This window comes from Artibeus jamaicensis, unplaced genomic scaffold (assembly GCF_021234435.1).
Source record: "Artibeus jamaicensis isolate MK-2021 breed Jamaican fruit bat unplaced genomic scaffold, CSHL_Jam_final contig_685, whole genome shotgun sequence".
Classification (NCBI taxonomy): Eukaryota; Metazoa; Chordata; class Mammalia; order Chiroptera; family Phyllostomidae; genus Artibeus; species Artibeus jamaicensis.
Genome location: NW_026521924.1, coordinates 422144 through 449075, shown reverse-complemented (window position 1 = coordinate 449075; position 26932 = coordinate 422144). Strand labels below are relative to the sequence as shown.

General features: G+C 39.9%; 1 protein-coding gene across 2 annotated transcripts in view; it reads right to left on the bottom strand.

The window, feature by feature from the left end:
• The window catches only part of KIF16B (kinesin family member 16B), a 317135-nt gene that overhangs the window by 11968 nt on the left and 278235 nt on the right, over positions 1-26932 (bottom strand). For both annotated transcript variants that reach the window (XM_053671041.1, XM_053671042.1), the window contains one exon: positions 19582-19665. In XM_053671041.1, the coding sequence (XP_053527016.1) occupies positions 19582-19665 (84 nt within the window). The remainder of the gene's footprint in view (positions 1-19581; positions 19666-26932) is intronic.

Sequence of the window (26932 nt, the reverse complement as noted above, 5' to 3'; positions counted from 1 at the left end):
AAGCTCTTGACACTCTAGGAGAAAAGACCCAGTGTCCTCCTTTGTTGTCTGGATCAGGGGCTCCTGATGATCCCTGTAGGACTATTTGCTTTGCAGATTATCCTCCTGCCTTGGGAGTGATTCCCACTGTCCGCACACTGCCCTGTATCCTGGGGAGCCATGGTCATGCCCCAGGCTGATAAGAACTGTGGCCTCAAGTGGTGGGCCTGTGACCCCATCCCACACAGAGGATTAGGTAGGGATTTGGATCATCTGCACCAATGATCCCCTTCACTGGGGACAATGACCAAGACTGACTACATCAGGGAAGGTGAAAGCAGGTAGAAGAGCCAGACTAAAACTTCTCTAATATAACATCTCTAATTCTAAAAAAAGGATGGGGTAGGTGTAGATTTCATACCAGAAAATAAAAAATTCCTTCACCAAACAGATATTATCCACAGAATTAAGCAACTAAGTTAAAAAAATATATGCACTGATAGCATAAACTTCCTGTTCAGTACTTTGCTCACAAAAGACACTATCCATTAGATGACTGATGTAATGAGTGGCTATTAGGCAATGTCAATAAATCATGATGAACAATGAGAAGCATGAGTTTTCCTTCCTTAGGATCTTACCTCGTAGAAAAATTTCACAGTTTTATAATGTCTCCTTTCTTCTAAACAAGGCAAATTTATTACATTCCTAGAAAGAAGGTGTCTAGCAAATCTTAATTTGTGCTTCAAAGCCAAATATTAGAAACTCTTAAAACTGCCCTGCCCCACTCACATTCTGAGAGGTTGCTGTAAAAAAGTGAAGAGTGTAGTCAACTGGGCAGCTGACCAGACACATACTTCCTAGGATACTTGGGTCTGGCTGTGTTAACTCCAAATGAACCTGAAACTGTGTATCAGTCTTTCAGTCATCAGAACTTTTAGCACCCATGGATGTGTTCAAGTGAAAGCTGGTAAAAAGTAGAGCAGAAAAAGCTAAAAAGAAATATTGGCAAAATGTGGACAGAACGAAGATCTGTAAGATCAAAGGGAAATCCTACTAGCTAGGGGATCTCGGAAAATGATCCGAGGCATTAAATCAAGAAATAATGGGCTAATTTGACATCCACAGTTTTTGCCAAAAGGAAACTGCCTTTCAAAGCAAGAAATGTCAGTTTATATTGGCTGAGCTATTACTTGGATATGCCCAGAGTCTTTCAAAGAAACTGCAAGTAAATGCAATTTTGTGAAGTGAAAGATAAGCACTATAAATGGAAAAGAAAGGGTGAATCATTAGTGACATATACCAAGAGCATAAATGCCCCAGACTACGGAGGTAGTAAGAGCAGACAGAGTCCTCTTGCTGCTCATGGCACTTATCCGCAGAGCTCTGAAATGAAAGCCCTATGACCCGCTGGGCTCTGTGTCCTGTTGGCTAAACAAAATCCACTGAGAAAAGGCAATGGCTTAATTTACTACCATTTCAACTTTGATTAGCAAAGGCTTTAGTGATTCCACTATCAGTTTCCAAACTCTACCTATATATGATATGATATATGATATGATATGATATGATATGATATGATATGATATGATATAATATAATATGGGTGATCTGAACTAGAAAACAGATTAGAGAGTCTTAATTTTTTAGTTGCCTGGAATGAATATAATATATGTAAATGTAATGATATTGTAGTGAATTCTGGGAATCAAAGTAAGTTTATCTAAAAATGGATGGGAGGTTTACATGGGCACACGAGAAATACAAAAAGTTGTTGAGAATTGGAACAAACTGACGTTTTCATATATTTCCTACCAATATTGCCTCATAGGGCTGAAACATATGCCAAGGTACATCACTGTTGTAAAATACGTGACACATATAGAATAAAAAAGGGTTGTCAAGGGCAAAAATAACCAGCTGAATTCTGAAATGAAGATGTGCTTTCAAAGTCCATAAAGGGCAGTATGAAGATTCACTGGCAAAAGGCCATCATGAGCAGCACCTTTTGTCTAAGAAAAGCCTAATTAGTATTTAAGTGAGAAATAATGATTCCCAAATGTTGATATAAACAGTGAACAGAGAACTTAGTGGGGACAGGACAGAGACTGTGGTTCTTAAAATATACAAATTTGCAAGAAGAAATCTGAACATGTCTTTTGGGCTGTTATAACAAGGGAAGTGTGTGAAGAGGGACTGTACCAACATCAGTGGAAATAAATATAATTGATTACTTCGGGAAGCATGCAGCTAGGCTTTCAGGTTTAAAACAGCACTAGAAGATGCAAAAGTAACAAGTGCAATGTTAACACAATGGAAGAAAGAGTGAGGTACACCACACAGTATGGGGCTTTTCAAACAATCTCGGAGAAGGAGTAATTAAGGGATGGAAGAAGGGTGTTGGCGGGGGGGGGGGGGGGAGAGACATGGAAAATAGAGGAGACAGAAAAATGAGAGGACAAGACCAGGAAGTTCAACAAAAATTTCCAGAACAAAACAACAGAAAAAATTTTAAGAGAGGAAATCATCATGAAATTCTCCCCAAAAATGAAGGACATGAGAGATCGTGTATATGAAGCTGAACTGATGAACTGCTTCCCAAAGTAGACTGGGAAAGCTCAGAGCAATGGGGGCAAGGTTGAGATCCATACAAAGGATTGAGAATCAAAATGGCTTTGAACTGCTTAGCAGCACTGGAGTTGAAAGGCAATGGAGCAATCCCTTTGAAATTCTGAAAGAAAATAATTCCCAACTAATATATTCTCTCCAGCCAGTGTGTGGGTGAAGAAAGATGTTTTCAGACACGTCTCTAGAAATTTATCTCTTACACATCCTTTCTCAGGAATCTGCTAGAGATGAGCTCCATCAAAATAAGGAAGAAACAGAGAAACAGGGCACAGGAAGCAGGGGGAACAATTCGACAGAAAGCAAGGGTGACTGAGAAGGGAGATCAGAGTAGATGTGAGTCAGACGGACTAGAGGAGGCAAGAAATTTCCAGGAGTTCATCAATGAGGCTGAATTCATGAAATACTTGATGCCTTGAATATTCCAAAAGCGATCTGTACAACTGACCAAGCATTTAAAGTTGAATTAGCAATCAGTAAGTATGTAATAAACTAAGCAAACAGACCTGCAGAACTGACACATCGCATGTTTTAGGAGAGCGGTGAGGCTGTCGGTGCATGTGAGGGAACCCTGTTGACAGTGGGTTGTTAAGAGAGAGCAGCTCACGTTCAAACAAAAATCAAGAAGCAATACATAAATGCAATTTCAGTTTGAAGAAAAACACCAAAAGGTATTGAAAGTCACTGCCTGGGAAAGGAAAATTGGAGGGTATAAACAAAGGGCAGGGACTGCTTTTCAAAAAGAACTAATAGGGACTATAAGACCATATCCATAATTGATATTTAAAGAATGTTTTAAAAATACACACATGAACAAAACATTAGGTGTACACACATGCACACAAGCATGCACACACATGTACCTCTTTCTCCCTTCCCCTTTCTTCCTCCCCCCAAAATGGTCAGAAGGGTATATGTCCAACCTGTAAGAGCAGTTGCCTCAGGGCAACTGACTTTGTCTGAGGTCCTTTGAAAGCAGAGGCTGGGGAAGGTGATGTGAGGGTGATTCTGGACATAGAAGCAAAGGGGCAGCAAAGCAAGAGAAGGAGAAGTACCAGTGAAGGAGATGTGGTGAAGTGGGTCACTGCTGTGGGTGATGGAACTCAGTCCTGGTGGGGACATGGTGAGAAACATGTAGAATGGGCTTCCAGGTCATCCCAGTAAAGGACGGGAGGCAGGCATGTTTATGACAGACTTCTACCCTCCCTCCAACCTCTTGCCTGACCCAGTGAAGGCTGGAGGGAGCTACCTGGGCTTTGGGGAAGGCTGAGGGAAGAAAGCTGAGAGACCCCACGGGGCACGGCCAGCACACACTGCCACTGTCCATCAGGGTCATGACCAGTATCGCTGCAGGCCAAAAAGCTGTGAAATAAATACACCGCTGGACAGGACTGGGACTGGTGGTGTATTTATTAGATTAACCTAATAGGGGAATCTCAGCTTTAGCTGTAATGAGGGAGCCCTTTGCTTAGTGGTGCCTACTATACACCCTGGGAAGCCAGTATACTGCTGGAGCTAGTCCGTGCTCTGGGCTCTAGCTGCTTTGTGTCCTCCACAGTGTTCTTACTATGTCTTTAGCATCCAATTTTCTGATAAGAACTTTGTGATTCACAACAAGCTTACTCATTATTTTCCTTGGAAAAATAAGCAGTTTTAAAGTACTTAAAATACAAGTTTTATTGCAACCATAGGCAATAAGAACTCAGGTGAATGTGATTCATACAACTGTGTCTTAGAGAATCCATCACTGAAATGATTCCAGGGCATTCAGAAGATAAAGAGCCACTGATAAGCTCCCAACTTTTAGCTAATACCACTCAGCCCAGCTGTGGCACCCCCATGGGGAGCAGGTGAGAACGGCTGCCAGTGCCGAGGTCCCCAGGGAGTCAGCTACGCTGCTGTCCCTGCAAGGATCTCCTGCCTTTTATGTTTTTACAAGAGTGAATTCTTATTTTATTCTATTATACAATGACTCTGTGTATCTATATATTTATACTTAAAATACTGAATTATATCTGTGATTGACATCTTAATCCACATCTATGACCTATACAGATATAATCTACATCTGTTTAACTTATATGACTATATTTATAATTATAATTTTATCTATAGAAATTAAATCTATATAATTAAATATTATTATAGCATACCTAGTCTTCCTTTCTAACTAATATGCCACTGTGTATCTCCTCCGTCAGTGAGTGTTTTACAAGACTGTTAATCTTTACAGTGCAACACGGAGGCTCCAAACGACTACGTGGCTGCCAGACAGCTCCAGGAAGGGACTGAGAACCTTACTGATGGGCCGTCTCTTTATCTTCACCCAGAACAGTATGTGCACACTGGGGAAAAGAAGAAAAGTAGTAGGCTTTTAGCAGAAATGAGCAACTCTAACTGAATAAACAGGAATTCTAGTAGAAATTAACAACACAGACATGACACTATGTATACATGATTCAAAATGATCACTAGTTCCAAAACCATTTTAATCACAGGCTCCACTGGAACATGGTTAATGTTTTTTCTACCATCAATCATCACATCTCGTGTCGAGCTATTCTTTTCCACTTTTAGCTGTATTTCTATCTGACACTTCCCCAGGGGCCCGGGAACTAATTAAGTGCTTCAGTTTAAAAGACCTTTCGTTCTCACCCCCGTGGTGATGCAGCATGACTGTGAGATGTAAGGGGTGGCAGAATGAGAAAATATTAAAATGGAATTTAATGAAGCAGCGTAAACAATAAGGTCAATAGTGACTTGAAGCGAACATCTGTTTCTGAACAAGGTGAGTAGGCAGCAACAGGTACGGGCAACAGAGAAGTGAGCCCGTGCTGCATGCCCCTTTGTCTCTGCCAGCTGTGGTACCTACTTCTGTTTCAGAAGCAATGAGACATTTCATAAAAGAAGGCAAATAGTGGTTCCTTGGTGTATCTAGGTAGAGAGGAGGAACAATCCTCCAGCTGTTGACACTGTGATGTTCCAGCTCCATTTCATTTTGCCTTTAAAAGTAAGCAAGCAAATAAACTGTTTTTACACCAACTCCATAAACAGAGCGTGCACAACTCTGAAGTCTCCCACCTTCTTCATCTGATGCGATTTGATTTCCATAAACAGGAAAGGGTTGAAGAGTCTCTATTACATATTTGTCAAGCCCCAAACACTCTGTAAATGAATATGGGAGCTGGGGAGAAGACAGATGTTACAGTTTTAATGCTAGGACTGCACATGAGCTTGGATGATAATTTGGTTTGATATTAGAATATCAAAAGCTCCCCCCCCCAAAAAAAAGGGAAAAATTACCACTCCTGCTATATCTGGAGTAAACAGAAATGGCTTCTGTCCTGGTTCATTTATGTGTCATCTTGACTGGGCCACAGAATGCCCAGATACTTGCTCAAACATTCTAGTGTTCCCACAAGAGCATTTTTGGATGAGATTAACATTTGAGTCAATAGACTGAGTACAGCAGACTGCCCTTGCTAATGAGATGGGCCTCCTCAATCAGTTGAAGGCCTCAAGTACAAAAGAGCTCCTCCAGCATGACTGCTTTCAGCTGGGTCATCAGTCTTTTCTTGCCTTCGGTCTTGACTGAAAATACTGGCTCTTCTTGGGTTTCAAGAATTACAGTTTTCAGAATGGAATTTATACTAACAGTTCTTCTCCAGGCCACAGTTATTTGTTACCTAAAAACAGTCTAGTCATTGTCCTCCCTCCTCCTGTTTCCCCTGCTCCCACCCATTCTCTCTACAGTAGTACAATCTCATTCCTCCACTTCTCTGCTTAAAATACTTCAATGGCTCCTCACGGTGCTCTGAATCAGGTCCAAAGTCATGGAGACAGCTTCAGATCTGGCTTTTCCTTTCCTGGCTACCACCACAGTAGTCTGATCTTTCACATGCCTACATGGGTCTCATCCTTGCCCTGTTGAACCGGAATATAGAGGAAAAGGGTTTGAGCATCTGTATTTTCCAAAAATCTGCTCAGGATAATTTCAGAGATTGACCAGACAGGTTTGGGAACCACTGCTTTGGGAATCATGCCCTCTGATAACCTCAAAGGTGGTTATCCATTTAGTTACAACTGTTCATTTAGTTATGACAGTGGTGAGTAATTACTTATTGTCTCTGCTCCTACAGAACTGTGAATTCTGAATGGTGTGTGTAGGACGGGCTCAGTCCAAGCGTGGGAAGTAGTCCTGAGCATGAACAATGACTGTCACAGTCACTGGACTGCTTTAACAAAGACAGCAAAGACTACAAGAGGGAGACCACCAGACAACACTTGCTTTCTCTGAAATCTGACAGGATAGCAGAACCTGAATGGTGCCTTGCCAAAAAGAAGAAAGAAAAAGAAAACCAAACCTGAACTTGATCTAGCCTCTTAATCTAACTACTGGCTTTCAGAAAATTCAGGACTAGAAGAGCATGGTGAATGGACACTATGGGGATGCAGTTACAAAATTCGAAATGTGAGAATTTAATAGAGAAATGACATAGTTTCATCGACAAACAGAGGTTGAGAAACAGAGGGAAGAGAAACCTGCAGATTATAACACTCTTTAGAAACACATCGACCAAACAGCGCCATGAATGGATATAATCTGGGTCTTAATTCAAGCATACTATTGAAAAAAATAAAAAATTGGTATGGATGGAACACTGACAGAATATTTGTTTATACTGAGAGATTAGTTAATTTGGAGTGTGAGTGTGTGGGGGGAGGGATAGAGAGAAAGAGGGAGAGAGAAAGAATGGCATTGTGATTGTGTTTAAAAATATAAACTCTTGCTTTTTATGAGATATATCCTAAAATATTTATGGATAAAATAATGTATCTGGTATTTGAAATCATTTCGTGTGTGTGTGTGTGTGTGTGTGTGTGTACATGAAACAAGACTGGTCACACGCTGAATAAAAGTTAAAACTGGGTGATGTGGGAGGGTACACTGGGGTTTATAACAGGATTCATTCTGGTTTTGTCTACAATGTCATAAGAAATAAAGTAGAAAAAGAGGATACAGCTCATTGATTTCTGTATTATGATATCTCAAAGTTCCTTTAATGCACTGAAGTTCAGAGAGCTGAACATGGTTGCATAACCCTTTGCATAGTAGAAATTTGCTACTACAATAAAGCTGTGTCCTTTGACTCTAAGAATTCTTTTAACACCAGATATTAACCACTCCAACAAACCTAGGTAAAGGGAATTTCTCCTTTGAGCCAGAATGGGCTGCAAAGAACTGCTAAAGATGAGTTACTCAATATGAAGGAAAAGTGTGGGCATGCCTGTAAATGAAGATGTTCTTCCCTTCTTCTTGGGAAATTCTAACCATATTTCAATGCTAAAGTTAATGTGCTCAGGTCCTTTGGGATCTTTGTACTAACTTGATAGAAGATCATTTCATCTTTTTGTCTGACAAAGAACTGAAGGGAATTTAGTTTCAGTATAGTTTAAAGTTAAGTGGCAGAGGAGGGGAAAACTAACATTGAGATTTCTTTAACCCCTGAAAAAATTTTAGAAATTATACTGACTGTAATTAAATGTAATAATGGGTCACTTAGAATACTCCAGGTGGACTTCCGGCTGAGATGGAGGTATAGGTAAAAATACTGTGCCTCCTCGAACAATCAAAAGAAGGACAAGAACAATTTAAAAACAAACAAACAAAAAACCCAACCAGACTGACAGAAAATTGAGCTGTATGAAGTCTGACAACCAAGGAGTTAAAGAAGACACATTCGTCCAGACTGGTGGGAGGGGTGCAGTCGGGGAGCCAGGGCAGAGAGGGTTTGAGGCAAAGTGGTGGCTGGAGGATTGTGGAGCAGGGTGCAGCATGCGAGGTGGCTGGCAAACCAGGTGGTCCCACATTCGCGCACGGATAAACCAGGAGAAACTGGGGAGCAGGTTGGACCATACAACCCAGGGTCCCAGCTCGGGGAAATAAAGCCTCAAAACACTGACTGTCCCAGTATCACAGGAGAGTTCATTGGAAAGACCCATAGGGTCCTAGAATGTGCACGAGCCAACCCACATGGAAATCAACACCAGAAGAGACCAATTTACTTGTGGGAAGTGGGAAAGTGACTGAAATCCAACAGAGCAAGTGCCATTGTTCCCTCTCAAACCCCTGCCCCACATACAGTGTCACAACACAGAAATTTGGGTTACTCCTCCTGGGTGAACACCTAAGGCTCCACCCCTCACTACATAACAGGCACATCAAGACAAAAAAATGGCCCAAACAAAAGAACAGATCAAAGTTCCAGAAAAAAATACAACCAAGTAATGAAGAGGTAGCCAACCTATCAGATGCACAGTTCAAATCACTGGTAACCAGGATGCCCATAGACTTGGTCAAATTTGAGATGCAAATTAGATGAAAAAAATGAAGGCTACACTAAGTGAAATAAAGAAAAAATGTACAGGGAACCAAGAGTGATGGGAAGGAAACTGGGACTCAAATCAGTGAAGTGGATCAGAAGGAAGAAAGAAACATCCAATCAGAAAAGAATGAAGAAACACAAATTCAAAAAAATGAGCAGAGGCTTAGGAACCTCCAAGACATCTTTAAACATTCCAACATCCAAATTATAGGGGTACCAGAGGGAGATGAGGAAGAGCAAGAAATTGAAAACTTATTTGAACAAATAATGAAGAAGTTCCCCAATCTGGTGAAGGAAATAGACTTCCAGGAAATCCAGGAAGCTCAGAGAGTCCCAAACATTTGGACCCAAGGAGAAACACCAAGACACATCATAATTACATTAGTCAAGATTAAAATGAAGGCGAGAATCCTAGAAGCAGCAAGAGAAAAGGAGAGAGTTACCTACAAAGGAGTTCCCATAAGATTGTCAGTTGATTTCTCAAAAGAGACCTTACAGGCAAGAAGGGGCTGGAAAGCAGTATTCCAAGTTATGAAAGGCAAGGACCTACATCCAAGACTGCTCTATCCAGCAAAGCCTTCATTTAGAATGAAAGGGCAGATAAAGTGCTTCTCAGATAAGGTCAAATTAAAGGAGTTATCATCACCAAGACCTTATTATATAAAATGTTAAAGGGATTTACCTACAAAAAAAGAGAACAAAAAAACATGTACAGTAAAATCACAGCAAACTCTCAATTACTAACAACCACCCCTAAAACAAAAACAAAAACAAACTAAGCAAACATCTAGAACAAGAACAGAACCACAGAAATGGAGATCACATGGAGGGTTATCAGCAGGGGAGTGTGAGGGGGAGAGAGGGGAAAAGGTACAAAGAGTAAGTAGCATTGATGGTAGGTAGAAAATAGACAGGGGGAGGGCAAGAAGAGTAAGGAAAATATAGAAGCCAAAGAACTTGTAAGTATGACACATGGACATGAACTAAAATGGGGGAATGTGGGTGGGAGAGGGTGTGCAGTGTGGAGGGGAGTAAAGGGGGAAAATGGGACAACTGTAATAGCATAATCAATGAAATATATAAAAATAAAAACAAGAATATTCCAGGTAATATACAAGATAAAAGAATATGAAGGTCCTCTGAACTAAACATCAGTGTGGAGAGGTCTGTGTAGTAATATGAAAAAGGATCTTTACAACTCTTTGTTGATTTTATCAGGATTCCACCTAGCCTCTAAGCTATTTTATGGTTACATGTGATTACAAGAGATTTCTTTCTTGGTTTCTGTGTTCAAATGTTTTAATTTGTAAAGAGAGTTTTTTTGGTGAATATCTCACTAATCTGAAGATTCTGAAAAGCATCAATTCATACAGACAGACAGCTGAAAATGTGAATAAAAATGGTGCTAGGTAAAAACATAAAATAGTGACTATCAAATGTCAGAGTAATGAGTGAGCCATTCTTAATGAAATATAAATTATCATGCGCTTAGCAATGGAGAAAATATGTATAAGAAGTATAATCTGTTTATAGGGTTATTACCTTCATTTTAATAATACTTTTACCTCATACTCTCAAGAAAAATGGGTAATACTGTTAAACCTACTCACCCACCAATCTATCCATCCATTTTTCTTCCCTCCTTCTGTTTAGCAAAGCAATAAAGGGACAATGGAAAAATAAGAGAATGTAGGGACAACAGAAGTGAAAGTGGAATAAAGAGAGACAAAGAGGAAAGGAAGGAGATTACAATTGCATGATGACTGCATGACAACTTACTCTTAAGTGATTTTTATCAACTATTTTTAGGTGAAGTTATAGGGTCACAAAAAATTGAGAAGAAAGTACAGGGATTTTTCCATATACATCCCTACATTCACTATTAACACCCCACACCAGAGTGCTGTATTTGTTATAATCAATGAAGTGACACTGATACATCATATAATACAGTCTGTAGTTTACATGTGTAAGTTTTTATGTGGACCTATTTTCACCTCATTTGGGTAAATACCAAGGAGTACAACTGCTAAACTGTATGGTAAGGGTGTGTTTAGTTTTGTAAAAAACTTCCAAACTGTCTCCCAAAGTGCCTGTCTCAATTTTGCATTCCCACCAGCAATGTATGAGAGTTCTGTTGCTCCACATCCTCTAGCACTTGTCTCTGGAGTTTTGGATTTTGGCCATTCTAATAGGTGTGGGGAAGTACCTCACTGGCATTTTAATTTGCAGGTCCCTAATGGCATATGATGTTGATGAGTATCCTTCTGTATGCTTATTTGCCATCTCTGTATGTTCTTTGGGAGGTGTCTGTTCAGGTCTTTTGCCCATTTTTTATTGTTTTTTAAAACTTTCTTATTGTTGAGGTTTTAAAAGTTCATTTCATATTGTTAATAAGAGTCCTTTATCAGATGTGTCTCTGGTCAATATTCCCCCCCCCCCCAGATTATGGTTGGTCTTCTCATTCTTTCATCACTGTCTCTTATAGAGCAGAAATTTTCAATTTTAATGAAGTCCACCTTATTGATTATTTTTTTCATGGGTCATATCTTTAATGCTATATCTAAAAAATCATCACCATACCCAAGGTCATCTAGGTTTTCTCCCTGTTAACTTATAGCTTTATAGTTTTGTATTTTACATTTAGCTCTATGATCCATTTTGAGTTATTTCTTGTGAAATGTGTAACTTCTATATCTAGATTCTTTCCTTTCTTTTTTGTTATGTGAATATCCAGTTGTTTCAACACATCACTTGTTGAAAAGATTATCTTTGCTCCATTGTATTGCCTTTGCTCCTTTGTCAAAGATCAGTCAGCTACATTTATCTGGGTCTATTTGTGGGCTTCCTATTTTGCTCCACTGATTTGTCTCTTCATTTGACAATAATACATCATCTAGAATACTATAGCTTTATACTATGTATTAAAATTAGGTAATGTCAGTCCTCCAACTTCATTCTTTTCTTTTAAACCTTCATTGGCTATTCTTGGTCTTTTGCTTTACTGTAGAGAATTTAGAATCAGTTCGTCTATACTCACATAATAATTTGCTGGGATTTTGATTGAGATTGCAATGAATCTATAAATCAAGCTGGGAAAGACTGACATCTTGACAACATTGAATCTTCCTATCCATGAACATGTAATGCCTATTCATTTGTTTAGTTTTTTTTTTATAAATTGAGTTTTATAGTTTTCCTCACATAGATCTTATATATATTTGGTAGATTCTACTTACTTAATATTTGAGGGGACTAATATTAAATAATGGTGTGTTTTTAATTTCAAACTCCAGGTGTTCATTGCTGGTATACAGGGAAATGATTGGTGATTGTGTATTAACCTTGTATAATGCAATCTTGCTGCAACTGTTTATGAGTTCCGGGGAGTTTTTTTGTCAATTATTTTGGATTTTCTACATAGGTATTCATATTTTCTGCAACAAGACACTTTTCCTTTTCCTTTTGAATCAGTATACCTTTTATTTCTTTTTCTTGTCTTGTTGCATTAAACAGGGCTTTAAATGTTTAATTTTAAAAGTATACTCTACATCACTATATAGCAACTGCCATATCATTTCTAGTATTTGCTATGTACCTGGCACATGACCAATATTTTGTGTGAATTATCTCATTTAACCCTCACAGTCACTTCATGAACTGAGAACTGTCATTGTCCCTTTTTTAGGAGGAAACTGATTCACTGAGAGGTTAAGTAACTTGTCCAATGCACCAGATCAGTAAGTAGCACAGCAAGGATTCATTGTGAGGTCTGCTGGACTCCACAGTGTATGTAATCATTATTCTATATTAATTGAGGATGCATTATGGGCTGTACCTTCTATTAGGTGTTTTTCCATGCCATCCTCATTTGACCCCCTCAGCAGCTCTGAAATTTAGTTCTTCTTATCACTGTTTTACACGGATAATAATGAAGTTCCGAGTGACTTGCCCAAAGGCCGACTATAAAGTGGCAGATCTAGCATCTGAACCCCAGGGTTAAGCACATGCTCTCATTTAAGAATGTTTTGTGTCAGGACAAACATGTGCTACTTGCTATTCAACACAGCTTTAAGTGGTTGTTCACCAAACATTCATTAGGGACCTATTAAGGTCCAGATACCATTCCAGGCACTGAGGAAATAGTGGTGAACAACACAGCTGAAATGCCTGTCCTCATAGAGTTTATCTTCTAGTAAAATATAAAACACTTGAAAAAAACAAAACCAACCAACCAATGAACAAATAGTTCTCTCCAACCACTTCTAAGTGCCGTGACCCAGAAATAATAGGGGCATCCTGTGGGGAGTCCTGGGGTAGGACTGCTCCCCCTTGGGGGCAGGTCTCTCGAAGCAGACTACATTTGAGCTGAGAGAGGTGCTCCAAGCTCAGAGATGTGTCAGATGACTTAAATTACAATTAATAAAGTAATGAAGATCTGGTTGCCAGCTTAGAGTTTTAGGCTGGGAGCACAATGATGGAGAATATTTTTTCCACTTTCCTGTGCTTTGAATCCCAGAGTTGTTGGCCATTATCCCACAGAGGATGCCATTTTGGAACAAAGAAGAAGGTGAAAATGGCAGAGAGCAAAACTGTCTGAAGACACAGGGTGGGTGCTTCCCTTCCCCCTCCGGGCCTCCCTGTGGTTTGGCAGTTGTGACTCTCCTTGGAAACATTCACTTGTTTTAGTTTTTGTTTCTTCTTGAACCACTCACTACTCATGGAAACCAAAGTAGGATTTTCCCTTCAGGTGGAGACTCATACTCTTTGATGTGATCATGAAGCACCAACTTACATCAATACTGTAAGAATTTCTGTTGTATAAAATGATTTTTTTACTGGTCGTTTGCCTCTAGAGTTCATTCTTTCTCATACTTCCTGCTCCCCCTTTATGACATTGCTTACTTCCATATAGTATGTAGTTTTCTCATGTAGTTCCAATAATTCTACAAAGTAGATAGTGATTTCTGCCATTTAGAAGTAAGAAACTGAAGTTCAGGGAGGCAAGCAACTTGCTAAGGTCACACAGACACTGGTGTATCATAGAGTGGATTTCTAAACTCAGGTCTTACTCTAGAACTTTCCACATTGTTCCAGTAGCACACTGAGTTTCCCCTCTCCTTCCTGAAACTAGCCCCAGGATCACAGCATTTTCAGCTCCTCTGACACTCCATGAAGCCCCAAGATGGATCAGCCCCCAAACTCCAGCTCAGTCTCCTCGCTCAACTCCTCTGACACTTCCACAGTCACCTAATTCCCTTCAAAAATGCTTTGCTACTGACAGTGGTGAATATGGGCTAATACAAATAACTAGATAACCTAAATATAAACATAAATATAAATAACCAGATAACCAGACAAAAACGTAAGTGAAGAAGAAAATGTTTCCTTCTTCTTAAGGTATGTACGGTGAGGTATTTCTTAAATCTCTGCATGTTTGGTAATGGTTCTACCATTATCCATTTTGTCATGTCTGCAGAGAGTAGACAGACTGTTGAATTAAGCACAGAACTGCTAGGTATCTTTCATACAGCCAAATGAATGAAACAACTCAAAGACTTTTAACTCCTGAAATTAACTTTGAAACTGAAAGGTCTCAACCAATAAAAATGTATAAAACAAATGATTCTATTGTTATGAATTTAAGGTTTGAAAGAAACATAAAGCTCAAGGAGAATGAGATACTTGTTAGTCAGAAAAGCTAGACTGTGTGTTACGGGAACCATAAGTCAGAAAAGTAACTCCTGGCAAGGGCTGGGGGCAGTTGTGGTAGAGGTGTCAACATAGGCAGCTTCTACTAATACCTGTATTGGGCAGATAGTTGAACTATTAAGACTTTATTTTGAAAGCAACTCCTTATTTCATTTATTTCATTGTTCCCATGTAAAGAATGATACCTATAAACTCTGAGTATCCATGTATTCTAAGAAAAAAAACCAGCTTTATTATAAAAAAAGGGGGGGAATAAAAAGCAGCTGGGAGCTGTCCTGGTACTCAAAGCTAAACTGTAGTGTTTTCCTGCCAACCTTAAACAATTTCAAAGAATACCCACACCAAGCAAGGCTACTCTGTGACTATGAAGAAGCCTGACCAAAAAAAAAAAATCACTAAATAATCAAGTCTTAACACAGACAAAAACATGAACACTGTACAAACCGTGACTATGATCAAATACCCCTATTTTGGCTAATATGGGTTACTGCTACTTTTTAAAAATCAATCATAGTTTTAAATTTATTCTATTCTTTTTGCCTTCTAGACAAGATTAAAATACTCAGTCACAGAACTAGCCTGACACCCAGTCCAGAGCAAAGCCCCGCTTGCTTGCACTCCTCCCAGCATTACTAGAACATGCCCACGTTCTCTGCAACACCCCCTTGCTGAGACGCCCCTATGTTTCCCATGGTATGTGGTTCTCCCTTTGTGCCATGAGTCAATAAAGCTAACAATGTTAAAAATATAGGTGTATTTCTGGGACCTTTGCTGAAAGGTGATGATACTTCTGTGTTTGTTCCTAGACTCAAGGGAGCCAGGGACTCCGTAGTGGACAGTCCTATAGTCAGTGACCAGGGGTCCATGCAAACAGAATTAACCAGCTGTGCATAACAGCTCCACAAAGTGAGCTGCGCTCACTTCATAATAATGCTATGCCTCTAATCTTGGCCACCACGGACAAAAGCTCAATGTAGCTAAAATTATCAGAAAGCATTTCTGCTTTCCAGATTACAATTTTACAGGTTGAATAAAAAGCTGCTATTAGGGCAAGAAATCCCTCCTCTCTTCCAGAAATCACCATGAATAAGAATACTCACATAATATTAGTGCCTCTGCCCTCAGAAATCGATGTCTCTGAGAAACTTGCATTGTTTCACTTTATGCCTGTGAGTGGCTGGTGCTCTTTGCCCATCCTTGGCTCCCTGGCTGCTGTTGGTGGCACCACCCCCACTCCTACCATCTTTACTGTCACCAGCTTACCACCTAGCATTTTTGAGTGATTTTTCTCTGTGCATGCACCACCCCCACTCCTACCATCTTTACTGTCACCAGCTTACCACCTAGCATTTTTGAGTGATTTTTCTCTGTGCATGGTCTCATTTAATCCTCAGGTCAACTCCAGGAGGTGGTGGTATTGCTGTTTCTCACTTTACAGGTAAGGAAACTGAAGCAGTGGTAGTAAATAACTGCAAAGGAGCAGAACCAGAATTCAAGACCAGAGTGATGCTCCAAGGCCCAGACTCTAAGCTACCACATTCCTTTTTATCCTTTTAAATAATGCTTTAGTTCTTAACATGAAAATGGGGAAGAGAGAAAGAGGTGGCCTAGGGTTGCTGCATGTTCCAGGACTTTCAAGAAAAGTTACTAGAAATTTCTCAAATTCAGTAATTCAGTTAGGAAATAAATTTGCATAGAAATAATGTGACACTGAGCTTAAGATGTGCTTTAAAAATAAACAAAGCCATAGGCCACTGAGATTCAGAACCTCCGATGAGCCATGGGATGAATATGAAAAAATCAACAATTATAATAAACATGTTTCTTTAAACAAAAACTGGTAAGATTATAATGAAAGGCCATTTTTCAGTCATGGTCAGTTAAGAGCCAAGAACGAGGTGGAAGCGTATGCTACTGCCAATGAATGTGCCACCATTCTGACATACACTGCAGTTCCTTATGATTCAACCTAATGAATAGTAATGGTATCTGGTTGCAAATACAGTAAAAAGTGCCTTTCTGTTCAAAGTGACAGCCTCATCTGCCAGCCTTTGTTTCCTTGGCTGCTGTCTGGGTTACAAGAAGGGACATCACACCTGGGAAGTGTCGCTGTCATAACCCTCTGACTGCCTGAGGGCAGGATCAGCCCGCAACACACACACTTAACCCTGAACTGGTTCTGGCCAGCTGCAGTGGCAGACTGGCTTGAAGACCTGCCCACATTAGAAGCCTTCAAAAGTTGTGTGGTGTGAATCTTTGATTTGAGCACAAGATGCAGATCAGGAACGGGCCAGATTCTGGAAGAACTGGCTCCGGGTATACAGTTGGTGCAGTGACTTTTTTGGGGTGGAGCTGATGCGAGTTCATCAGTACGAGTGCTAGAGGCCCAGTTCACGCTCCTTCGTTCACCATCACCATGTCCTCACTCGCTCCTGCCTTTTGTGGTGCAGCGTGTGCAAAGCTGCTGACCTCAGGCCTCCACCCTCGACCCCCACCACCGCCACACATACAACTAATACTCCTCTCTTTAAAGTAAGAAAATCAATCTCCAAGATATCTCGTGAGAGTTGGAAATTTCTGCCACTACCCATCAATTTTTACACATCATTATTTTAACAGATTTAACTTGGAAAGTCCAAACGTGGTATCTGTGTTTTTAATGTGTAAACATTTTATACTGTTTGGTAAGAAGCTCAAATACAAGATCAAAATCTTGGAAATATTTTAATAGTGAGAAAGGTTAAAACAACTGAATGATTAAAATACTGCTTTATATAGCTGACTCAAGGTGAGGAGGCTTATAATGTTGCACTTCTGGATTTTAAACACTGTCAGAGAATTCCTTTTGAGCACACACTGTGTATGCTAGTGCGTATCAGTGCAAACGTGTTCCAACGAAAACCACCTTCCTGTATGTGTTTATGTATTAAGTTTTACCTCTGGATAATTTCATACAGGAAGTAAAACATGTTCTTAGAGGGAAAGCAATGTCTCATTTATATTCCACATAATGCCTAGTACTGTCTTCAGTATTTATTAGGAATTAAAGACATGTACAAAGATTTAAATCAAATGGGAAGCTCAAGGAAAGTAATTTTGTTAATTTTCCATAAAAATGTGAAGCTGAATTATGCTTTCTCTTTGAAAAAACCATAACATTCAAAAATTTAACTGTCAACATTAGATGAAATACATTTATTTAAAGTGTAAGTGCCTATTTCCATGAGGTATGGAATTATTCTATGAAGGCCAATGCCACAGGTAAATAACAGTCACAGGCAACAGAAAGGATCCTTGTATGGACAGAGACATTAAATAGGACTTTGCTCATCAACAGTTGACAGCTAAGTGATTAAGTAGGAGATATTGAAAGAACAAACAAGGCACCAGGAATGAAAGATAGCCCTGAACTCTGCTCTGATGCTGAAAGCTGGAACAGAAAGATGTAAGTCACTCAAAGCTGTACTCACAGATGCACAGTACAAAAAACGCCCAGTCTGCCATGGCACAGCCAGGTAGCTAGGAATGACAACGGTCTATTTCCTGTTGTTTATAAACTTGTTTCTATATACTATTATTCTCCCTGTTTTCACTGTAGACAAGTCTAGATCACTGAGACAGCTAAGGATTATGTAAAGAAAATCATCCCTAGTTCTACTGTTATTAAATTTCTTGCATGATACAATCAAACCTTTATCAAAATTTGAACAGCAGGCTCACCATGATAATCCTTCCCTTGCAGGCAAATTCTTCAGTTGGATAATGGGCTCATCCCATCTTTCAGGATGATTTTTAGAAGCCTGCAGTGAAGCATCCAGAATTCAGTCTTAGGAGTTCCAGGACCTCTTCAAATGTGTAACGTTATGGTTGAACTCAAACGCCTGCTTGTAAGCATGGCCACACCCTGAAACTTGTCTGTCCTCAGAGCAGTTCTGTACTGAGGATCTCAAAACTCTACAATGCGCCTCACAGCCTGCAATCTCCGAGTCTTCTATTTCTCCATGTCCCCCGCTTCTCCCCTTTGGCTCTCACTGGAATCTCCAGCCTCTGGAAGTTTTCCTAATCCTTGCTGACACATTGTAGTGAGCTATTTGTAACCTTATACTGTCTTGCCTCAGTAGCTCACGGTGGCAGGAGAGAAGCCAACAATTTAGGACTGTTGTGATAGACAACTGTACTTAAAAAAAAAAATAAAAAAAAAACTCAAAAAAACAAAAACAAAAACAAAAAACAAAAAAAATACACACACTCAGGACGCTAGCATCAGATCCCAACCAAGTTAGCAATTCCATCCTGAAAAGAAACACATACTATCTACAATATATACAGTGGCCCACAATGTGTGTTGGCAGGGAGGCCTTCAGGAAAACCAGTTATCTTGAACCGAAGTTCTACATGTAGCTGTCTCAGAAGACTAAGTTAAAATAAATTTAAAAAACAAAAACCTAACCATGACTAAAATAGGCATGTGTCTTTTTGCTCCCAATTATCTTGAAAAAGTAATGATGCAATACTATCTTCAGTTAATTAATTCAAGGTTTTTTTCCAGCAAACTTCATACCTTCATCTTTTCTTCAGACCATCTGTCTATGGTGAATATTTAGTTCTCACCCACAACCTGCTTCCTAATCCTTAGAATAAAAGTAGCTCCTTAAAAACCAGAAAAAAATGTTCTGCTAACCCACAGGGGGATAAGGACGTATTTTAAATACATTGGTATCGTTACTTTATAATCTACTGCTGCCATCTCCTGTGTCAGTGAAGCAGCACCTGCACATTCATGGAACAAGGTGGTAGTGTTTTCACAGGATCAATTCTCACTGGTCAAACAGATGGCACATTTTCCACACACAGAGAAAGAAAAGCTTCATTCCGTTACCTCTAAGTGACTCCGCCTCTCAGCAATCACACGTTCATCTTTGTTTCCAAATAGTTTCTTTGGAGGAAATTCAAGGGTAGAAAGCTGAAATACATATTTTACAAGAGATGCATTAATATCACACCTGTGATGTCTGGGCCATTATTTTATTTTATTTATTTATTTATCTTTAGGAGAGAAGGAGAGAAATATCAATGTATGGTTGCTTCTGGTGCATCCCCTGCTGGGAACTGGCCTGCAACCCAGGCATGTGCCCTGATGAGGAATCGAACAGCGATCTTTTGGTTCGCAGGCCCGTGCTCAGTCCACTGAGCTACACCAGCCAAGGCAATCATTATTAACCTACTACTTGGAATATCTCTCATGGAGTGAAAAAATGGTAGGCCCCGCCTTGCTTTGCCACCAATCAACTGCGTGACCTTAAATGGGTCAGGCAGGGATCCACAATGGTCAGATGAGAAGGCAGGACAATGGGAGCTCAGAGAAAGGACAGCTGCAAGTCTCAATTTTTTGTTTCAGACGATATTAGACTCTTTGCCAGATAACGCTTCACAATTTTTATTTTCAAAATACAAGCCTGTTCTTTTTGCCCCGTCTTATACTAGAATTCAGTTATTTTTATGTTGTGATGAGAATTGGGAAACCCATCTTGCACAGCCACCTGAACACTCTGTACAATAGTTCTAAGACCTCTGCTGAGGTTCCTTAAACATTCCATACAGGCTTTTTCAACCACTACTGCAAATGAAACCTGTCCCTGTAAAAAGAGGACTTCTCACCAAATCTTCTCACCTCAGCAGAGTTTCCTAAAGAACGAAGGTTCAGGATTTGTTTTAGCCAGGTCTTATAATTTCACAGTTATTTTCCTTATGCTTTTCTTCTTGCAAGTATAAGAATCACAATAAAAAGATAAGTTTTATTCTAGACTCCAAGGCAAGAATGAGCCTGTAATCTGGTAAATCCCTGACCAGTCAGCGTCACTTTGGCTGAATGAATGCTAAACAACATTATTGCCGGTGTTGATGGAATTCACCGTTTTCTTCCTTCCTCACTTTATGAGGTTCAGACAAATTGAGAGTCCAATGAACCATTATCAAGAAAAAATCAACAACCTTTCTCCCACAACACAGGTCCACAATATGCCACAAAAATTCCTATTTTATACATATGTAAATCCCCTTGTTGATTTAAATTTATATTGCCACAGCAGGAGTAAAAATTTAAGAACTAGCATCTGTACATAGAGTACGTTAAAAAACAGCATTAAAGTAGAATACACATACTGAAAATGCACATACCCTAAGTGAATATAACTTGGTGAATTTTAAACATCTCAACACACTGTAATCACCCATATGGAGAAACAGATCATACCCAGCACCTCAGGAAGTCCCACATGCTCCCTCCCACCCCCCTGCAAAGGTTGACTGACTTCTAACAACTTAGTTTTTCCTGTTTTTGAACTTCATGTAATGGTAAATTACATGAAGTAAAATGCTGGGTCATGTGTTATGCAAGTGTTTGTTTGTATTTGGAATTATCAAATGGTTTTCACAGTGGTTTTACTGAGGGATGCTCCCACCAGCAGTGACTGGGAGATCCAGTGGCTCCAGATCCTCACCTGTACTTAGAACTGTGTGGTCTTTTTCATCTTAGCACTTCTGCTGGGTATGCAGTGATTTCTACTGTGGCTCCAATTGGCTTTACTCCAATGACTAACAATGTTGAACATCTTTTCACATGCTCATTGATCGTGTGGTTAGTTATTTTGAGGAAGTGTCTGTTCAATTCTTGCCCATTTTTTTATTAGGGTAATCTGCCTTTTTCTCATTAAGAGCCAACTCTTCCTTTTCACTCTGTTCAGTGCCTTTAATTACTTTATAGTCCTTTTTTAAAGTTAACTGAAGTCAGGCAGATGCTTGCTTCTTTTGTACTCTGAAGCTCTTTCTACCAAAGCAGAAAAACCTTGTGTGGTAGGGTATATAGTGCCTCTAATCCTTTTCTCACTGATGTTCCAATTTCATTGCTGGCATTCAATGTTAAAACCAGTGTAAGGTAAAGTAAAAGACCATGGGTACTGAGGTAAGACAGACTTAGTTTGAATCTTGGGTTGACTGATAACTAGCTAACTATATATGTTTCTCTGAGCCTGACTATTCTCTGCTGAAAATAAGGCAGACAGTAATACTACACTTCACCAGGTTTCTGTGAAGATTTGGTGAAGCAATGTCAAATGGACATTAGCTCCCATTATTACTTGTCAGAGATATGGTAATGACTAAGAAGGCAGCATGCATGTTTTCTTGTATCCTCTCCCCATCCCTGGACTGGTGATGTGGCTTTAGGGAGCAAAGAGTTTCCTGGAACCCTGGCCTCACTGACGCAAACACACTTCCCATATATTGCAGCTTAGAAAAGACAGATAGGCCAGACTTCTCGTTTGGGCTTTATCCAGCCTCAATTTCATCTAGTACAAATGTTTCCTCACCTTGATGTGGTGATGCTAAAAGCTTGGCAAGTGTGCTTTCACAGTTGTTTGTTTTGTCATTTTCTTATGTGGCTGACGAGGTGATGTGGTTTCTGTTGGGGGATTTTATAGTCGCACCTGCATGCTCCATCAGAAATGATGCACTACAAGGACTTCAGGAAACTGAACTGGGTGTGAACCAAGCATTTAAATATCCTCGGAGTGGACAGTAGTATTCCATTCTGAGATGAAGGCTAATATTTTATGCTATTAGTATTCACCCTGTGAAATAACTATGTAAAAATTATGCGTAATACTGTTGTTTAGATTTTAGGAAGGAAAGAACAACTTTAAATGGCTTTTAGGCACATAATCATAGGACTCCGATATTCAACCATCTAACTTTAGAGATGAACGCAGGTCCAGAGTTAGCTGACTGGGAAAGGTTCAAAGGCATGGATGGGATGGTAGACTCCAGACGAGGAGTCAGAACGAACTCCAGGTAAAGGATGTCTGCCATGTATGGAAGAGCCTCTTCTGAAGTGGTTGGGATCAGGATTCAGATCAAAGAATCTGAAAAATGATGCACGGCTGCTAGGCAGTGATCAACATCCCAACAAGAGCTGTCAGTGGAACCTCACCAAGGACCTGTACCCAACAGGAGAGTGACAGGGTCAGCAACAGCAGTGGGAACAACAGGAAAAGGGATGAGCCTGGAGGCAGACTCCCCGAAACCCACATTAAGACTAGTTAGTCCCTATCACCTCATACTCGCCATACAAAAAGAAATCAATAGTGGGGAATATTCTTATGTATAGTCAGAGGGTTGAAGCAAGAGTGAAAAAAATGGGGCGAGTTGCAATGTGATTCATGATAGAAATGCATGCTATTGAGTCCACGTCCTACTGGTGGGGACGTGAACAAACTAAAATAGAAAGGCAAGGCAACAAGACAAAGTATAAATGGAAATATGGCCTCCATTAAAGTAATTGTATTTACACGGGAAACAGCTTTCCAAGTCTCCTTCTGACAGAATGGAAATTACCTCCATTTCTCCTTTGTAGAGATTCTTAACAGTGCCATTTGCTATCTATAAGCTCTTAAAATGGGCACAATGAAATTTCCAATTTTGTCAGTTAAAAATGGTTGAGTATCAGTGATTTCATCTGCTTAAACCCTGTATCAAACTTTCACATTTTTAAGAAACCACCAGGGAAAAGATATATTTCTACCTGCTTTACCTGACAAGTATAAATATTCTCATATTTTCAGATTATTAGTTGGTTATATCTAAACCAGCATTTGTCCAAAAGAATATTTCTTAGAAAGCATTTAAAAATAACACAAACTAAAAAAACATAACAAATTAAAAGTACATTCGATATAGCAAAAAGAAAACTAAAATATCTGGGAATAAACCTAACCAAGGAGATAAAAACCTGTATGCAGAAAACTACACAGCACTGAAGAAAGAAATCAAGGAAGACACAAACAAATGGAAACATATACCTTGTACATGAATTGGAAGAATTAACATCATCAAAATGTCCATACTACCCTAAGCAATTTACAGACGCAATGCAATACCTATTCAAGTACCAATGACATAATTCACAGACACAGACCAAACACTTCAAAAATTTATGTGGAACCATAAATGACCCCGAATAACAGCTGCACTTTTGAGAAAGAAGAAAGTAGGAGGGATCACAATACCTGATACCAAACTGTATTACAAGGACACTGTAATCAAAACAGCCTGGTACTGGCATAAAAACAGGCACATAGACCAATGGAACAGAACAGAGAGCCCAGAAATAAACCCAACTCTCTACAGTCAATTAATATTTGACAAAGGGGGCAGTAACATAAAATGGAGTACAGATAGCCTCTTCAACAAATGGTGTTGGGAGAACTGGACAGCCACGTGCAAAAAAATGAAAGCTGAGCACAAACTTACACCATACACCAAAAAAATTCAAGGTGGATAAAAGACTTAAATATAAGCCGTAACACCATTAAAGTCCTAGAGGAGAAAGAACATCGGCAAGAAAATCTCAGATATTTCATGCAGCAACATTTTTACCGATGTGTCCCCTAGAGCAATGAATATAAATGAAAGAATAAACAAATGGGATCTCATCAAAATAAAAAGCTTCTGCGTTGCTAAAGAAAACAGTATTAAATTAAAAAGACAACCAACTGTATGGGAAAACATATTTGCCAATGATACCTCAGACAAAGATTTAATCTCCAAAATATACAAAGAACTTACACAACTCCACTCTAAGAAGACATCTAACCCATTTAAAAAAACGGAAAAAGGCCCTGGCTGGTGTAGGTCAGTGGATTGAACACGGGCCTGCGAACCAGAGTATTGCAGTTCGATTCCCAGTCAGGGCACATGCCTGGGTTGCAGGCCAGTTCCCAGCAGGGGACTCACGAGAGGCAACCACACATTGATGTTTCTCTCCCACTCTTTCTCCTTCCCTTCCCCTCTCTCTAAAAATAAATAAATAGATAAAAATATTAAAAAAAAAAACGAAAAAAGGACTTGAACAGACACTTCTCCAAGGAGGACATACAGAATATCCAGAGACGCATGAAGAGATGCTTAATATAGTTAACTATCAGAGAGATGCAAATTAAAACCACAATGACATACCACTTTACACCGGTCAGGATGGCTATCATAAACAAAGCAACAAACAACAAATGTTGGAGAGGTTGTGGGGAAAAGGGGTCCTTAGTTCACTGTTGATGGGATTGCAGACTGGTACAACCATTATGGAAAACAGTATGGAATTTTCTCAGAAAAATAAAAATCGACCTGCCTTTTAACTCAGCAATTCCACTGCTGTGATTATATCCTAAGAATCCTAAAACATCAATTTCAAAGAACCTATGCACCACAATGTTCATAGCAGCACAATTTACAATAGCCAAGAGTTGGAAGCAACCTAGGTGCCCGTCAGTAAATGAATAAATAAAAAAATTGTGGTACATATACACAATGGCAGTCTATGCAGCAGAGAGAAGGAAGGAGCTACTACCCTTTGCAACAACATGGATGGAACTGGAAAGCATTATGCTGAGTGAAATAGGCCAGGTGTTGAAAGACAAATACCATATGATCTCACCTTTAACAGGAAGCTAAACAACAACACAAACAAGCAAGCAGAATAAAAGCAAAGACACTGAAATAGAGAACAAGGGGACAGTGACCAGAGGGGAGAGGGAAGGAAATTTAACAGAGAAGGGGGGAGGGATTTGGGGGAACAAATGTGAGGGATGCAGGGACGAGGGCTGGGGGGGATGGGGGGGAGGTGGGGAGCGCGGGATGGGGGGGCTTGGATGGGAGAAATAGACAAAAAACTGTACTTGAAAAACAGCTAAATAGGCCAAGATGGAGACGTAGATGGAGGATCCACCTCGCCTCTGTGCACAACCAAATCTAAGAACAACTATTTTTAACAGCAGTCACAACCAAGCCACACGGAAAATCGACAATACGGAGTCCAAAGGACAACTAGATACTCGGCTGGACCGGTACGAGGAGCGAGGCCAGCAGCGGAGCAGGTTAGCAAGAAAAAATTCCCGGGCCGTGCTCGCTGCCGGAGCGCACAAAGAAGGGCGCGGTGGGTTGCTCAGTCGCGCGCATTTACGTGCGGAGAAACCAGTGAGAAGGGAAGCCGGTGTGGGGCAGCAGGCTCGCGCAATTCCTATCGGATAAACCCCAGGCGTGCGGAGTGACTGGAAGCGCTGGGCTAGCGGAGAGGAACGCCATTGCTCCCTCTCTGACCACGCCCCCACACACAGCATCACAAACCAGGGACCTGGGTCGCCCCGTCCTGGTAAACAACTAAGGCTTCGCTCCGCTCACTTAACAGCACGAATAGACCAAAAATGGCTCTAGGACAACTCAGAGCCCCAGATCCGATAGACCTAAGTGATGAAGAAATAGCCAGTCTTTCAGATGCACAGTTCAAAACACTGGTTATAAGGATCCTTACAGAACTGGTTGACTTTAGTCACAAATTAGAGAAACATATGGAAGCTAAATTAATTGAAATGAATGGGGATACAAAAGATTCCAATAGTAATGGAAAGAAAATTGGGACTCAAATCAAGGGAGAGAACCAGAAGGAAGAAAAAAAATGATCAAATAGAAAGGAATGAAGAAATAAGAATTCAGAAAAATGAGGAGAAGCTTAGGAACCTCCAGGACATCTTTAAATGTTCCAACATCAGAATTATAGGGGTGCCAGAAGGGGGAAAGGCACAACCACCAGTTGAAAAATTATTTGAACAAATAATAAAGGAGAATTTCCCCAAGATGGCAAAGGAAATAGACTTCCGAGAAATCCAGGAAGCTCAGAGAGTTCCAAAGAAGTTGGACTCAAGAAGGAACACACCAAGGCACATCATAATTACATTAGCCAAGATTAAAATGAAGGAGAGAATCCTAGAAGCAGCAAGAGCTAAGGGGACAGTCACCTTCAAAGGAGTTCCCATCAGACTGTCAGCTGATTTCTCAAAAGAGACCTTACAGGCAAGAAGGGGCTGGAAAGAGGTATTCCAAGTCATGAAAACCAAAGATCTACAACCAAGATTGCTCTACCCAGCAAAACTTTCATTTAGAATGGAAGGACAGATAAAGTGCTTCTCAGATAAGACCAAATTCAAGGAGTTCATCATCACCAAGCCCTTATTATATGAAATGTTAAAGGGACTTACCTAAGAAAAAGAAGATAAAAAAGATGAACAGTGAAAGGACAGCAAACTCACAGTTATTAAGAACCACACCTAAAACAAAAGCAAACTAAGAGGATAGCTAGATCAGGAGCAGAACCATAGAAATGAAGATCTCAGGGAGGGTTAGCA